General features: G+C 53.6%; 1 protein-coding gene across 1 annotated transcript in view; it reads right to left on the minus strand.

Moving 5' to 3' along the window:
• Positions 1 to 15162, minus strand: part of HMCN2 (hemicentin 2) — a 145018-nt gene that overhangs the window by 101998 nt on the left and 27858 nt on the right. The window contains exons 8-15 of the mRNA XM_037797992.1: positions 13895 to 14158; positions 10946 to 11090; positions 10314 to 10435; positions 8379 to 8651; positions 7064 to 7205; positions 6153 to 6280; positions 5324 to 5437; positions 3918 to 4067 (exon numbers count right to left, since the gene is read on the minus strand). Coding sequence (XP_037653920.1) covers positions 3918 to 4067; positions 5324 to 5437; positions 6153 to 6280; positions 7064 to 7205; positions 8379 to 8651; positions 10314 to 10435; positions 10946 to 11090; positions 13895 to 14158 — 1338 coding nt within the window. The remainder of the gene's footprint in view (positions 1 to 3917; positions 4068 to 5323; positions 5438 to 6152; positions 6281 to 7063; positions 7206 to 8378; positions 8652 to 10313; positions 10436 to 10945; positions 11091 to 13894; positions 14159 to 15162) is intronic.

Consider the following 15162-nt stretch of genomic DNA (forward strand, 5'->3'; position numbering starts at 1 on the left):
AGGGATCTTCCCAGTGCCTCATCCTCAGGGCCCAGCCTCCTCCACCCTCAGCCCCTGCAGATGGACACGGTGGACCTGCAGGGGACAGGATCGGCCTACACCCTGCCCTGGGTCTAGAGGTAGCAGGGAATGTGTCTAACTGAGCCAAGGGAGAGCCGGGAGGGAGTGAGGGCCGATGGCCTCCACAGCCCATCCCCTGAGGGCTCAGAAGATCCTTCCCCCATTTCCCCCATTTAAAGATCCCGCAATTGGGCCCTAAGCTGCAGCCACACTGGCCAGGGACGCAGGCTCTGTGGGCCCCATCCTCCTTAAAGAAATATCACAAATTCTATTTTACGACAGCATTGGTATAAAGATGAATACAATCCAGGCTGGATTCATTCTATCTATTTGTTATTATTATATTCATTTTTTATTCTGTTAAAAAGAAATTAAAATTAGAACATTTTCCTGGGCCCCTAAAAGTATCACAGATCCTCAGCGCCAGGGGCTGCTCTTGATGGAGAAAATGGCCCCAGACTGTCCACACTCTTTGCAGCTTCTCTCCTGCTCCTCCAGGCTGACCAGAGGGTCCTCAGCACCCACAAAAGCCCAAACCCTCCTCCCCTGCTTGTCCACCCAGCAGCTAGTCCATGGGCTTCCAAAGCTGAGAATTAGAGGCAGGGACTGAAATGAGAAGACAGAAAGAGGAGAGGCAGGCAAACATCTATTTAGAGAGAAATGGAGCCAAGCCAAGATAACTTAGCTCAGGGCAGTTTTTTGAAGTAATAGAAAGGGCACTGACCTTGGGGAGCTGGGATGGAGTCCTGGTCACCAGCCATGGGGAGTTACCCCACCCAGCCTAGCCCTCGTCAGCCCAGCCCAGCCTACAGCCCAGAAGGCAGAGGCCGGGGGGAGGGTGCGGAAGTGTATTGACTATTCCATGCAAGCCCCAAGCTAGCAGAGTATCTCCCTAAAACTCCCAAGGACCTTATAGGGTAGGCTCTACCTTTATCATCCCCATTTCACAGATGAGGTAAGACATGCTCAGAAAGGTAAATTACTTGACCAAATAAGCCACAAGACCGAGATACTGACCCAGGGCTCTCGATCACCATAAGCAAGACCCAGAAGATGAGGCACAAGTGCTTTCAGGCTGGTCCACAAAAGTAGGCCCTCCTTCCCATGCCCCAGTGCCGCCAGGAGCCAGCTCCCAGCTGTGCAGGAGGAAGTGGGCACTGTGTCTGCCAGTTCCCTGCCCCAGAAGGCTCGGCCAGCCTGGCCGGGAAGTCTGGGCCACAGCTGCCACCCTGATGGGCAGGAAATTTCATTTCCCATCACCACAGGTGCTGGGCAATCCTCCATCCCTTCCCTGACCCGAGGGCCAGAGGCTCCCAGTGGCCCTGGGCCCCAGAAGTCCTGCCTCTGGGGTGCCAGCTGCTTCCTCCCTCTGACATGGGGAAATGACTTCAAGGCCACCGGCTGACAGGCAAGAGAGCAGGACCAGACAGGATGACAGCCCCAAACAAATAAGACCTCGCTGAAAAGAAATCAGATGTGCAGCAGAGGCTACGCCAAGTGCAGGCCTCCCTGGAGAACCCAGACTTCTCTGCTTGTCCAGACCCCCTGGCTGATAACAGCAACAGCAGTTTTATCAGAGCCCGTCAGTATCCCAGGCCTCTCTTACCTCCAACTCACACGGCATCGCTAAGACTGTTCACAGGTGATGAGCCCGAGGCTCAGAGAGGGAAAGTGCAAGTCCAAGCTCACCAAGCTGGTAAGCAGCAGGATCAAGCCCAAGTCTATCCCTGGAAGCCACAGGGTGTGGTGGTTCAAGGCATAAACTCTGGAGTTCAGATCCCAGCTCTGTCACTTTCCAGTTGTACGACCTTGGACAAACCCCCATCTATAAAGGGGACAATGAATGCACCCACTTCAAAGGGTTGTCGAGAGTATTAAATGAGTTAGTACATGGAACATGTACAGTGCTGGTCCTGGCTCGTGGTAAATATCCTGGAAGTGTTAGCTATTAATGTATCATGGTTATCATCAGTCTCCCACACCCACAACTTTCCGCACCCACGCAGATCATACAGTGTACTGTCTATAGGAAAGTCTTAGCACATCACTCTCCTCCTTAAAACCTCTCAACACCACCCGTAATTCCAAGTCCAAACTTGTAGGCACAGTTCCCAAGGCCCAGAGAGACCTGTTTTGGCCTGTCTTGGCCTCATCTCTCTCTGCCTTCATTGTCTCCCTCCCTTACTTGATTCTCTTTTCATTGGGAGATTTGCAAATGCTATTCCTTCTCCTGGAACACTGTTCCCCAGCTCTTCACCTGACTGGTTCCTTCTGTCCTCAGCTTAGACATCACCTCCTCCAAGAAGCCTTCCCGGCCCCCAGTGTTGGGTTAGCCCCTTCTCCGGTTTCCCACAGACCCCTGAGGATCTTACTTCCCAATACTTGGTACACTGAGTATTCCTATTGCTTGTTTCTTCTTCTCTCTCTTTGACTCCACAAGCAACACAAAGGCAGAAGCCACGTTTTGCCTGCACTGTATCCCCAGTGCAGGGCCTGGTACCTGGGCACCTGGAGCCTAGGGGATGGAGGAGTAAGTGATGGAATGAATAAATGAAGGAAGACTAAGGGCACTCCAAGCCTGGGAGGATCCCAACCCTGGGAAGACACCGTCTCCCCCAAGGGCCAGAGCCTCCTGACTGGACCTGCTCCAGGCCAGGCCCCAGCTCAGTGCTGGGGAAAGAGGCTGGGGCCCTGTGCTCCTCAGAAAGCCCCTTGGCCACCCCACCCAGCCTGGCTTAGCCTGCCCCCCCTAGCTCAAGCACATTCTCAATTCTCTGCACTTCCCCAGAACTCCCAGCACCTGTCTCTCCCATGTGGCTGCTGCAAACCCTCAGAGCCCAATTCCAGCTCAATGTGACAAGGAGCCGGGCCCACGGCTTCTGAGCAATTCCCAGTGCCTGGGATCCAGGCCTAGCATTAGACATCACAGAAAAACCACGGCCAAGGCCATGCACCAGCCACAGAAAAATTCAGACTCCCCATGTGTTAAAAAGGGGGTAATAACCCCTCTGTTTATTAAGCACTCGCATTGGCCAGGCCCCGTACTAAGCATGTGCCCAATCTCATTTTACCCTCAGAGCCACCCAGTGATGGAGGAAGTGTAGTCAGTTCCATTTTACAAATGAGGACAGTGAGGCTCAGTGACCTCACCAAGGCACACAGGTGGGAAGTGATAGAGTCAAGACTGGACCTCAGGTCTCAGAGATGGCAACGCCCAAGCTTGAACCAAAACTGTCTCTGTAGTAAGTAACCCCCAAGATGGCCCCCAAACCCACACTCCTGGTATTATACCCTGTAGGGACCCTCCCACACTTACCAGGGTTGGTTGTGTGACCTATAGAACATGGCAGGAATGATGGCCTGTCCTTTCTGAGACTGCAGCTGGTTATAAAAACCACAGCTTTCAGCTCTCTCTCTCTCTCTCTCTCTGACTCTGGGGAAACTGTGCCATGAGCAGCCTTATGGAAAAGTCCACATGGCAAAGAAATGAAATCTATCAGCAGCCAGAGACATCCGCAGCCCCGGCCAGTATATTGGCTGCGATCTCATGAGAGACCCTGAGCCAGAACCACCCAGTGAAGCCACTTTCAGATTCCTGGCCCTCAGAAACTGGGAGATAACAAATGTTTGCTGTTTTAAGCCACAGAATGTGGGGGCCATTTATTACATAGCAAGACAGAACTCATACACAGTCTCCTTTCCAATCATCCCTTGTACCCACCTGCTCAGATTCACATAAAACAAATTCCAGGTGGGCGGTCTATGTTGCAGAATTCTCTCCTCCCTGCTCAGAGGCAGAGTGAAGGTCTGGGGAGGGTGTGAGTATGGAGAAAGGGAGGGACCGGGTGTACACTCACGTCCAACCTCCAGCCGGATTTCCGCAGAAGCAATGCCCAACTCGTTGACAGCTCTGCAGGTGTAGATGCCAGCGTCCCTCTCCTGAGCCGCCGGGATCCGCAGGGTCCCAGAGCTGGAGGCCTCAGGGGCCAGAATCATTTCAAGATCCCCTGGACCAAGGATGAGAAAGCATTGGGCCAGTGCGTGTGGTCGCTGCGGGAGGGCAGGTGATCGGGCTGCTTGAGCCCTGCTGACCCTGGGCTCCTGTCACTCTCCAAGGCTGAGGCCTTTGGTTCAGTCCTGCTGGGGGTTCGGTTCCTCCCTGAGCCCCTCTGCTGACCATGGGTGGGGCTCACCTGTTCCCCTCCAGGGCAGACCCACCACCCAGTAACTCCATGCTTGGGCCTCCCTCCTTGTTTCCTGCTCCTCTGCTCCAGGTTCAGACTGAGGTTGGATCATCTCGGGGAGAGACCTAGGGAGCCCCAAGGTGACCACAACCCACCCATGGCTGCCTCTGGGAGATCTTACCCCAGAAAGGCCTCCCTGACCATCTGCCTCTCATCTGTCCTGCCTGTCTCCTGCCCCCAGGCTCCCAGGGCCTGATGGATCCCCCTGATTCTGACCCCCTTTTAAAAAGGTCTCCAGGACTGGGAAGCTGGGGCTCTTGGCCAGAACATGCAGTGAAATGAGCACTAAGTAAGGAATCCAGAAGCTTCTGCCACCCACTAGGACTGACGGGTGACCCTGGGCAAACACTCAGGCTGAGTTAATACCACCTGCCCTGCCTGCCTCACAGAGACAAGGTGAAGCCTGGGGAGATAGGTGCTGCAAAAGATGGCGTGCTTCCAGGGTCTCCCTAGCTGATTCCTGGTAAGGAGCCCAGGGTCCTGCTGCTAGAGACTGAGGCAGCAGCCCCAGGTCCCAGGTACACCTGGGACTGAAGAACAGCTCCTGTCAATCAAACAGTGCCAGGCACTGTGAAAACATTTCACACCTAGGAGCTCAAAATAGCCTAAAAGTAGCATTATTACTCCCAATCTTCAGATTATCATCACCATCATCATCACTAAGAACTCAGAGCTCACACCACTGTTCTAAGGGACTTACACGTATGAACTTGTTTAATCCTCACACAACCAACCTCTCCTTGATTTTCCCTGTTTTCCAGATAAGAAAACTGAGGCTTCGAGGTACCAAGTCACTTGTCCAAGATCAGAATTCAGACCTGGGTCAGACTCCGAATCTTGCTGATAAATGCTGAGCTGCCTGGCATCAGCTGTGTCGAGACCGGGCTGGGGGTGAGGGTGGGGGGGAGGCTGCTGGAACAGGCCAGCTCTTCCCAGACACCCCATGCAGAGCGCCTCCAAAGACCTTTCTGGAAAGCTGATGCTCCAGGGCCCCAGAGTCCTCCCCCCACCCAGCGTACCTTGATACCAGATGATCCGGGGCAGGGGAACCCCAGACGCCTCACACACCAGCACAGCCTCCTCCCCGACAGCAGCAAGGACCACGGCGTTTACGGCGGAGATGGAGGGTGGGTCTGTGGAGAAGAGACGGGGAATTGGAGGCCAATCCACATACGCCCTAGAGAACGGCTTTCCACAACTCAGGGGAGTGGAGGGGACAGAGGCCTGAGGGGACACCGGTGGCGTGCTAACACCCTGCCCCCTCCCCACCCCACCCCCCACCAGCCAGGGACAATCACCCCGGAAAGATCTAGCCACAGCTGGTTTGTAAACGCTTCCCACCCAGGGCCTTAAATTAAAGCCAGTCACTCCCTGACCAAAATCCCCCCACCGGTCCTCATTGAACTTGGAATAAAAGCCCAAATCCTTCAAGGTCCTAAAATGCCCTACGTGAGCTGCCTACCTCTCCCCCTGCCCTTCACCCCTTCTTCCCTCTCTCCCCATCCCCCTGCTCCACTCCACCCCAGCCTCCCTGCAGCCCCTGAAACACACCAGGCTCCTCCCCAGCGCAGGGCTTTGTCCTACCAGGCTTCGCTGAGTACTGGGGGCGGCAGCCCTTTCCCTCTCGCCCCACCCGCACATCGCTCCACCACATCACCCTGCTCTGTCTTCTCCATGGCACCTTCACCACTGGGAAGGATCTCATTCATTTATCTATTTGCACATTTGTTTTCTGCCACCCCCTTTGGAATATAAGCTCCACCTAGACAGGTGCCTGTACGGAGTAGATGCTCAATAAATAACTGTGGGAAGGCACTTCCATCCCACACACGCCCATGGCCCGCATACCTGAGTAGTAGAGGGTGACGGTCTCCTCGTCCGTCCCAACCTCATTGGCAGCCTGGCAGCTGTAGTTCCCAGCATCCTCTGGGGCTACTCCCTGAATGATCAGGGTTCCCCGGGCATCCACACGGATTCTGGGGCATGCCACAAAAACAGCAAGTTTAACAGCAGGGGCCCAGCGAGGTCAGATCACACAGTCATCATTAACGACAGGCTAACAGCATCACTATGGACGGCCAGGCTACCCTGCCCCGACATGCCCGGGGCTCCGAGAGGCGACACGACTTGCCCAAGGTCACACAGCCTGAACGGGGAGGTGTGGGGAACCAAGCCTTTCATGTCACTTAGACCATGTCCGGGGTGGTGGCCTGGAATGCTGGGCTGCAAGCCTGCATGGAATGCCGTGCAGGTACGCCTTGTAAAGATGTGTGTCTTGTGACTATGACAGCAGCATTAACCATTGACCCCAGATTGTTCCTTCTTATCTGCAGCAGGATGTAAAGATTAATATCTGAGAGACCCTGAATGCTTTTGATCACGTAGCGTAGTCTTGCTTTGTGTAACAAACGAATAAATCACTGGAGCACAGGTGCATGAGCACCCACTTGGCACACGATGCTGTGGGTCCCCTGCTCCCTTAAATCTTAACTTTGTGTCTGTGTTTCATTTCAGCATCGCCCTGTCAGCAACAGGGAGGCAGGATTCGCACGCAGGCCTGTGCTCCTAAACCCTGGGCCGCACTGTTGCATCTTTATGTTTTCAGTGACCTCACCCCTGAGTCTCAAAAAATCCCAGGAGGAAAGAGGCAAATGCTACTCCCCCATTTACAGGTAAGAAGACTGAGGCCCAGAAAGGTGACATAAGCATCCATGTCCACCTGCTCCCAGTCTCAGAGCCCTGGGCCCTGGGGCCCTCACCTGCTGTCCTCTTGCAGGGCGTGGCCCTCTCGGCTCCAGGAGATGTGGGGTGTTGGGTATCCAGAGGCTGAGCAGCTGATCCTCACCTCCGTGCCCTGCGAAAAGCGCTGGGACCTGGTGTGGATGCTGACCTGTGGGGCCTCTGCGGCCCAAAGAGTAGATAGGTAGAAGAGGCACGAGACAGTCAGAGCAGCCGTGCTGTTCCAGGCACTCGGCCTGGGGACCCCCTCTCCTCCTGGCAGCCACAGATGAGCAAGATAGAGGAAGCAAAGGCCCTGAAGGGCCTAAAATCCCAGGAAGTGGCTGCCCTGGGAATGGGGGTGGACCAAGTAGCCACCCAGAGCACATCCCCAGGCCTCAGAAGGAACAGATTTCCCAATGCCCCATCGCCTGGGAGCATCCTGGCTGCAAGCTCCCTAGAGTTCTGCTCTGGGTTGAGTGTCTTGGAAAAACTTAAGATGTCAGGCAACTTCCAAGGCTGGGGATGGCTCTGGTCTTCCAGAAACCTTGAGGTGGGCTCATGCCTGCTTTAGAATTGGCCCCAAACTTAGGTTCTATCTCAGAGTTCTCTCTGATAGCTCACAAATTTGTCAGGCTTGAGCAAACACCACAGGCCAGCTCATCTAGAAATGCAAGCATACCTTTCCCACACCCATGGCAGACATAGCTAGCAGGTCTCCTTCCTGCAGAGCCTGGATCTGGCCTCAGAATCCTTCTCAACACACTCCAGGCAGCTATTGCCATTCAAGAGTAGGTGGCATAGAGAGAAAGTTTGTTCCAACACCCTCAAGTTGGAAACAGTGCCCAGGGAAGAAGTTCTGTCTAAATTCTGGATAGACCTGAGACCACAGCCTAGTTCTTAAAACTCCCAGACCAATGCTCCTTCCACTGCCTTCTACACCTCCATCTGGTCATTGCTCCCCACCCCCTGCCAAGAGCATCAGATCTTGGGGCTTTTACAAAGTTTTCAATATTCTGATCCATACACTATAGGGGAGGGGGTGTGGATAAGGGAGGTACCCAATGGCATAGGAAAAGGACAAGACAAGACGACATTGGTCTGGCCTACAGCGGTAGAAACTTAGGTTCGATATTGGGATGAACCTTCCAACATTGAAGGCCACTACACTTTGGCACAGGTGGTCACGGGAGGCTACAGAATCCTCCTTCCCTAAGGATGCAAAAAGCTTCGAAAGTGCTGGTGGTGCCTCCTGGGGAGGATGTCTGGAGCAGAGAGACAGACAGACGGACAGGCTCTTGAGGCAAACAGGTCGGGTGTTGAACTGGGAGGCAGCTGGGGCAGGAAGAGCCTCACCTCGCACCAGGAGCCAGATGGAAGCCCGTGTGACCCCGTTGGCATTGCTGGCCATGCACTGGTACCGCCCACCATCGCTGGGGACGACGACGCTGACCTCCAGGGACAGATCGGCCAGCTGGGAGACTCGGCCTGCCGAGGCCGGCAGGACGCGCCAGTCCCGGATCCATGTCAGATTGTAGGGGGCCTCGGCCAGGACCCGGCAGGTCAGGATGGCCGTCTCTCCCGGGGACACAGTCACGTTGGGAGCAGGGGCCAGTTGTGGTGGGGGATCTGCAGAGACACGAGCACAGGGTGAGCTGAGGCAGGGCAGGGGGTCACCGGCAGGCCTGGCCATGTCCAGACCCTGGACCCACGTCCCAGCCGAGGTGCTGGTGGGCCACGCCACATCCCTCGGGACACATCGGCCAGCGGAGCACTTAACCAGCATCTGCTTGCCATCCCTGGGGACAGGGGAGCTGACGGCTCGTGCATGTTTCCAACTACAGTGTTTAACGACGGCTACACCAGTCTTCACACCCTCTGAGCAATAATTCCTCCCTGGGGAATGACGTTTCGGAAATAACTCACAAGGGGGAAAGCATCTGTGTCCAAAGCTATTCTCTGTACAAATAGCAGGGCTATTTACCATGATCAAAATTAAAAAATAAGGCCACCACCCCAAATGAGGGAATTGCTAAGAAAACTGCTATCTCAGAAGCAAAAAGCCATAAGAAGTAACACTTTCAGAGACTGTCCCATACAGGGGCCGGGGCCCGTGAGCCAGCAGGAAAAAGCTGGACCCAAACAGGCCACACACGCTGCTGCCCGGGATGTCCAAACACGGGTGGGCTCAAGGGGGCATGAGAACCCTGCGGTCACTAAAAATGACATTGTAGAAACCACCAGAAATGGCATTCTGAGGGCAAATGGGGAAATTTGACTACAGACATAATTAGACGGTATTAAGGCATTACTGTTAATTTTGTTAGGCATGAGAATAGAATCTGTATTATATGGAAAAAATTGACTTAATCTTTTAGAGATACATACTGAAATGTCAGGATGACTATAATATATTTTAAAATACTTCAGTGAAAAAGAGAAAATGCAAATATGGCAAAATATTAACAGTTGTTAAATCTAATGGGCACACAGTCTTCTGCTGTTCTCTCTACTTTTCTGTACTCATAATAAAAAGGGAAGTATCATTAATTAATGCTATAGAAGCATATCTGCTGATACACTATAGTGTTGGGTGATAAAACACAGGTTGTAAGTCAGTTTCAATAATACTATCCCATCTTGGTTAAAATGCACACACAAAAAAGATCTGGAAGGAAGTGAATCAAAAAACTATTGAGATTACGTCTAGAGTAAAGGGATTATAGGTTATCTTAATCTTTTTTTTGCTTATTTATATTTTTCAATCTTCCTACAAAGAATACGTGTGATCATTCTTTATTAAAGAATGCAGAGCAGCTAATCTTTCCATGTTCATTAGGTTCCTTTTCTTCTCTTCAAGACAGTTTATTTAAAAAAAAATAAAGCCAATATCATTTCCAGATGTTCTGCAGCACTTCCATCCTTCTCCTGAGCTTGACAGAGCTGTCCTGGGCAGGGACCTAGTGTTCATAAGGGACTGGGGCTGTGAGGTGGATGGAGGTCTCTAAAAGTGCTTGGGGGTCTGCCAAGCCTCAAGGGCCAGACCAACATGTCAGGGGTGGGATCAAGGCTGGGTGGGGCAGGGCAGGCCTGACCGGGGGCAGCTGTCTCAGCCTTCCTCCAGCTGGGACCCACAGCCCATTCCTGGGGAAGACGGCCCCACGTGGGGGCCAGCAGGCAGCAGTGATGGACAGTGCCCAGCAGCTGGCTGGCGTGCTACCCCATGCTGGGAGACGCCCCAGGAGGAAACCAGAGGGAAGAACCCAGGGACAGCAGCACAAAGGGACAGACCTGTGACGATAACCACGGCCTCTGCTCGCCCGGTCCCGGCCCTGCTGACCGCCATGCACTCATAAGTGCCTTCCTCCACCTTGGAGGCCCGTGGGATCTCCCAGCTGCTGTTCCCCGACTCCCTGTGAACAGAGAACAGCAGGAGACACACAATCACCCTGACCCCAGTCAGGGACCCCAGCCTCATCTCCCAAATCCTGCCCAGGATAGAGACCCCAAACCCTCTGTGAGATGTGCTATAAAAGGGCAGGCAGCCAAAAGCGTGCAAGTTCCATGATACACTGTGTGGCTTTGAGCAAGCCCCTTCCTCTGAGCCATCAACACCCATCCATAAGGAAGGGTCCTTCCTGCCCTGACCCCCCACTCCCCGCCCAGAGCTCTGCCAGCAGCCCAGCCCTGCATGGGACAAGTTTTCTGGAGGCTGAGGAAGCTCTCAGCTTTCACGGGGTGATGGCCCAGCAGTAGTGAGTCCTGGGCACCCATTCTCACCCATCCCTGGCCATGCTGGGAGGACACTATCACTGGAACCAGGCTCCCTCTCCTGCCACCCACTCCCTTCAGGCCTTGCCAGGGCCGGAGGATCCCAGGAGCCCTGTAGCTGGGGATAAACGGGCTGGCCGTCGGCCACTCACTGGAAGTATCTCTGCTCGCCCAGCTTGGTTCCATTGCGCCGCAGCTGCAGCCGGAAGGGGAGGGTGCTGTGCACAGAGCAGGAGACCAGCAGGGGCTGGTGCAGGTAGCCATGAATCCTGGGGGGCATGCTGACCAGAGGGGCACCTGCGGGCAAGGACCAGGACTGAGGAGTCTTCCCTCCCGCCCCCCACAGTCTTCCCTCCCCACAGCCAGTGGCACAGAGACCTACAGGGGTGAACCTGGAGCCAGAGAACCGGAATTCAAGCTTGGCTCCACTGTTCCGTGGGTCACCATGGGCATGTCGCTTCACTCCTCTAAGCCTCAGTTTCCACCTCTGTAAAATGGGGGTAATCACAGTACTGCCCTCATCATGCTGTTGTGAGGAGTGGGTGAGAAAGGGTGCATGGAAAGCATTTAGCACACCTCACCGAAAGCTCCCTCAGTAGAAGCTAGGGTTATTTTATGGTTTGTGAGAACTCTAACCCAAGACTGGCCAGGATGGACTCTGCACCACCATTTTCTTCATTGTGTTGGCTGGAGGAGTTGGACCAGCTCTGAAATCTGATGAAATGCTACCCAAACTGGATCAGGGACCCCAGGGGTGTAGGCGCAGCTACAGAAGAGCTCATCAGCCTGGAGGGTCAATTTTTCCTCAACGATGTTGGAGGGAAGCCCTTTTCTTTCAAAATAAATGTAGATGGAGCATGGCTGTGAATTCACATGTATTTTTCTTGAGATAAAAAGAGACTTCAATGAAATCTCACAGCTCGTGATCAGTGCCCTGGGACCCCCATCAAATACCACTGTCCCCCTCCTGACCCTGGGCTTGGGTGACACATTCTCTTTCCTTGGCTCCTGGAATTACTTTAATGGGAGAGTCTGAGAGACCCCACTGCAGGGTCAGCTGCCGCCCCTCAGTCCTAGGGGGGCGCCCCCAGGCCTGTGCTCATTCTCTGGTGTTGCCCCCTCCCTCAACCCCACCAGAATGGAGAGGAGGGCTCCTGCCTGACAGAGATGCTCCAAGGGTGAGACAATGTGCCAGACCTCCTCAGAGCGCAGAGCTGAGGGTGGGAAGGCAGCGGGTGACATCATGCTACAGGCTTCCTACCACATCCCAGGGGAGAGGGGTGTTGGACCATCCAGCCACGTCCTCAGCTGTGTGCAAAGCAGCCACCACTCATCCACATGCTGGCAGACTCTACGAGGCCACCTCAGGCTCCCATTTCCATGAGCTAAAAGATTCCAGGGTGCCCAGGACCCAGGGTCAGCCCTCACCATTCCCTTATCTCCAAACCCAGAGCCTCCTTGCTCTCAGCCAACTCCCAGCCTACCTCCACCCCCAGCCTTTCAGACATGGAGGATAGGGAAGAAGCAAAACCCCAAACCACACACACACTTGTCTCTAATCTAAAGCTGAGATGGAGACCAAAAGCCAGACCTGATCCCCAAGCTCTTGGATCCATATGAAACACACAGAGTGCAAACAGGGGCTGCTATTCCCCTAGCTGAAATTCCTCCTCCAAGCTGTGCAGGCCAAGGGAGATGAGGCCCAGGGGCCACAGCAGGGGAGTGGAGGCTGTAAAGAAGGGATCCCCAGCTTCCCCTCTCAGCCAGACCTGCCATGCCCCACCCAGATCTTAAAAGACGCCCTCCTCCACCAAGGGTACCTTTGCCAGCCTCAGAACCATGAGGAGAAGGACAGCATCTTCCTCTCCCTGCATCCTCATTTGAGGTGGATGGAAGACACTGCCCCTCATGGAAATCCATGGCAAAGAAGATGCCAGAATGTCAGTGACATGTACCTCTGTAAGCTCCTGCCAGACCACCTCCAGGGAAAGGGAGGAGTGGGCAGAAGGAAGGAAATGGAGCTCATAAAGAGGCTGGATGGCCAGTGAACATAGATCAGAGGCAGATCTGGAAAGCCAAAGACTCAACCCTGCCCTCTGGAAGCTTCCAGCCTAGATCATGAAACCACAGGAACACACAGGAAGCCAGCAAAAAGCCACACACGTGGGAACCAAAACAGTATGACCAAAGATGGGATGACAAAACAATCTCTGACTACGATGGTGTGACAGAGCAGCTGCCATGTATAGAGGGCCCTCATCCACAACTCCCAGCGTCTGAGCACCCCATGCACTGTCTCTTTATGGGGAACCCTCAGTGCAAGTCTGTGAGGTGGGTGGTCTTAGTTTTCTCATCTATCAAATGGGGTCACATCTCAGAATTGTTGTAAGCATCCAATGAACTAATGCACGGCAAGTGCTTGGCCCAGAACTGGCCCATGGGAGGTGCTGAAATTAGGATTACTCTGATTATGGTAAAGATTATGATTATGGAAGAACAGCTACCCATGTGTGCACTGCTCACTGTTGTGTAACAATGCCTAGCATTGTAACTAATACATAGTAGATTCTCAAAATGAATGTTGGATGTATGGATGGATAGATGGATGGGTAGATGGGTGGGTGGTAGATGAATGGGTAGATGGATGGACAGATGGGTGGATGGATGGGTAGATGGGTAAATGATAGATGAATGGGTGGATGGATAGACAGATGGGTGGATGGATGGATGGATGGGTGGATGGATGGGTGGGTGGTGGATGAATAGGTGGATGGATGGATGGATGGGTGGATGGATGGGTGGGTGGGGAGATGGATGGGTAGATGGGTGGGTGGATGGATGGGTGGGTGGTGGATGAATGAGTGGATGGATGGACAGATGGGTGGATGGGTAGGTGGATGGGTGGATGGATGGATGGATGGGTAACTTTGCACTAGATCCTGGAGCTGAGGGTCATATCTGAAGCTTGGCCAGTATTTACTATTATGACTTGCAGGGAAGAGCTGCCCAACAGAACTCTGATGAGTGAACATTTCCTATTCTAATCTAATAAGAAAGAAATGGGCCAGTGGAACTGAGGGGCAAGAGAGTCAACCACTCACCTGGGGCCACCCTGCTGTAGGCAACTCCAGAGACACGGAGGAGGGGATTCCCCTCGTGGTCCTCGCCCTTCACTTTGAGATAGAAGCGTTCCTGGGGGGCCTGGAAGGGCGGCCCACTCCACAGCTGATGGGTGGAGCCATTGGAGAGGAGTTGAGTGGGCAAAGTCAGGAGAGGCCACCCTGAGCTGTGTGAGAGCTCCACTGAGTCCAGGTGACCAGGTGCCTGCAGTCCTGTGGAGTTGATCACCAGGGAGATGGGCACCCCTGCAGAGGGAAGGATGAAGAAGGACGTGCTGGTATCTGCATTGCGCTCTATGATCCTCACCAAGCAGGGGGCCTAGAACCACACCTCAGGGGCCCAGTCTGCTTGGCCCTCCTTCACTCACTAGCTGGCCTTCTCTACCTACCCCAACTAATGCTGGGGTAAGATAAGGAGAGAGGGGTGCTTGCTACTGTCCATGGTCCTGAAACATCACTGTCTCTCCAGGCCATGCTTCCCACATGCCCCAAGACTCCTATTCTCAGGGGGTAGAACTGGGAAGGGGCATTCCTCTCTACCACCATCCCCCGCTCCCCCTGCCCACCATTAACTTTGGTGTAAGCTGTCACTGGGCAGGCTTCTGGGACTGGTCTCAGATAAGGCACATGCCATAATTTGGGGAATCTGACTCCTGACCAACCTTGCCCCTGTTCAGCTTTTCTTTGATTTTCTTTTCTATCTTAACAGAAATATGGTACTTTTCACACCATCTCAGAGCAGACAGGACTGTATTCAGATCTCATAATGTCCTTAGTTGATTTTGAAACTTTTGTCAGGTCTCTTGCTTTCAGACAGCTATGAATTTCTTTCTCTCAAAGATCACACACCTGGGGTCTGTGGGTGTGACTGGTTTGGTCCACAAAAGGCCTTAAAATATTTGAAGAAACCTGAATAATCTGGAAAGTGCACATGAAAATCTTGAAGCCTAGATGCTTTTGAAAACACAGGCAAATCAGCTCATGGCGTGCAGCGGCTGCCCGCTGAGGTTGCAGTATCCAGTGTCCACTTGGCCACTGTCTCCTCCACTCCCTGAAGCCCTGGCCAAGTGCCAATCACTATTTGCCATTGCAATTTCCCTGCTGTTTCTCTTTTTCAAAAAATGTCTCGGACCCACCCATCTTTATCAAAAGCAGAAATGCAGAACATAGCCCAAGAGGGTCTGTGACCCCCTTGCCCACTTCCACTGGGGACTGGCCCTGGGGACATTCATTTTCCATCCCTGTTCCAG

Source organism: Choloepus didactylus, chromosome 10 (assembly GCF_015220235.1).
Source record: "Choloepus didactylus isolate mChoDid1 chromosome 10, mChoDid1.pri, whole genome shotgun sequence".
Taxonomy (NCBI): domain Eukaryota; kingdom Metazoa; phylum Chordata; class Mammalia; order Pilosa; family Megalonychidae; genus Choloepus; species Choloepus didactylus.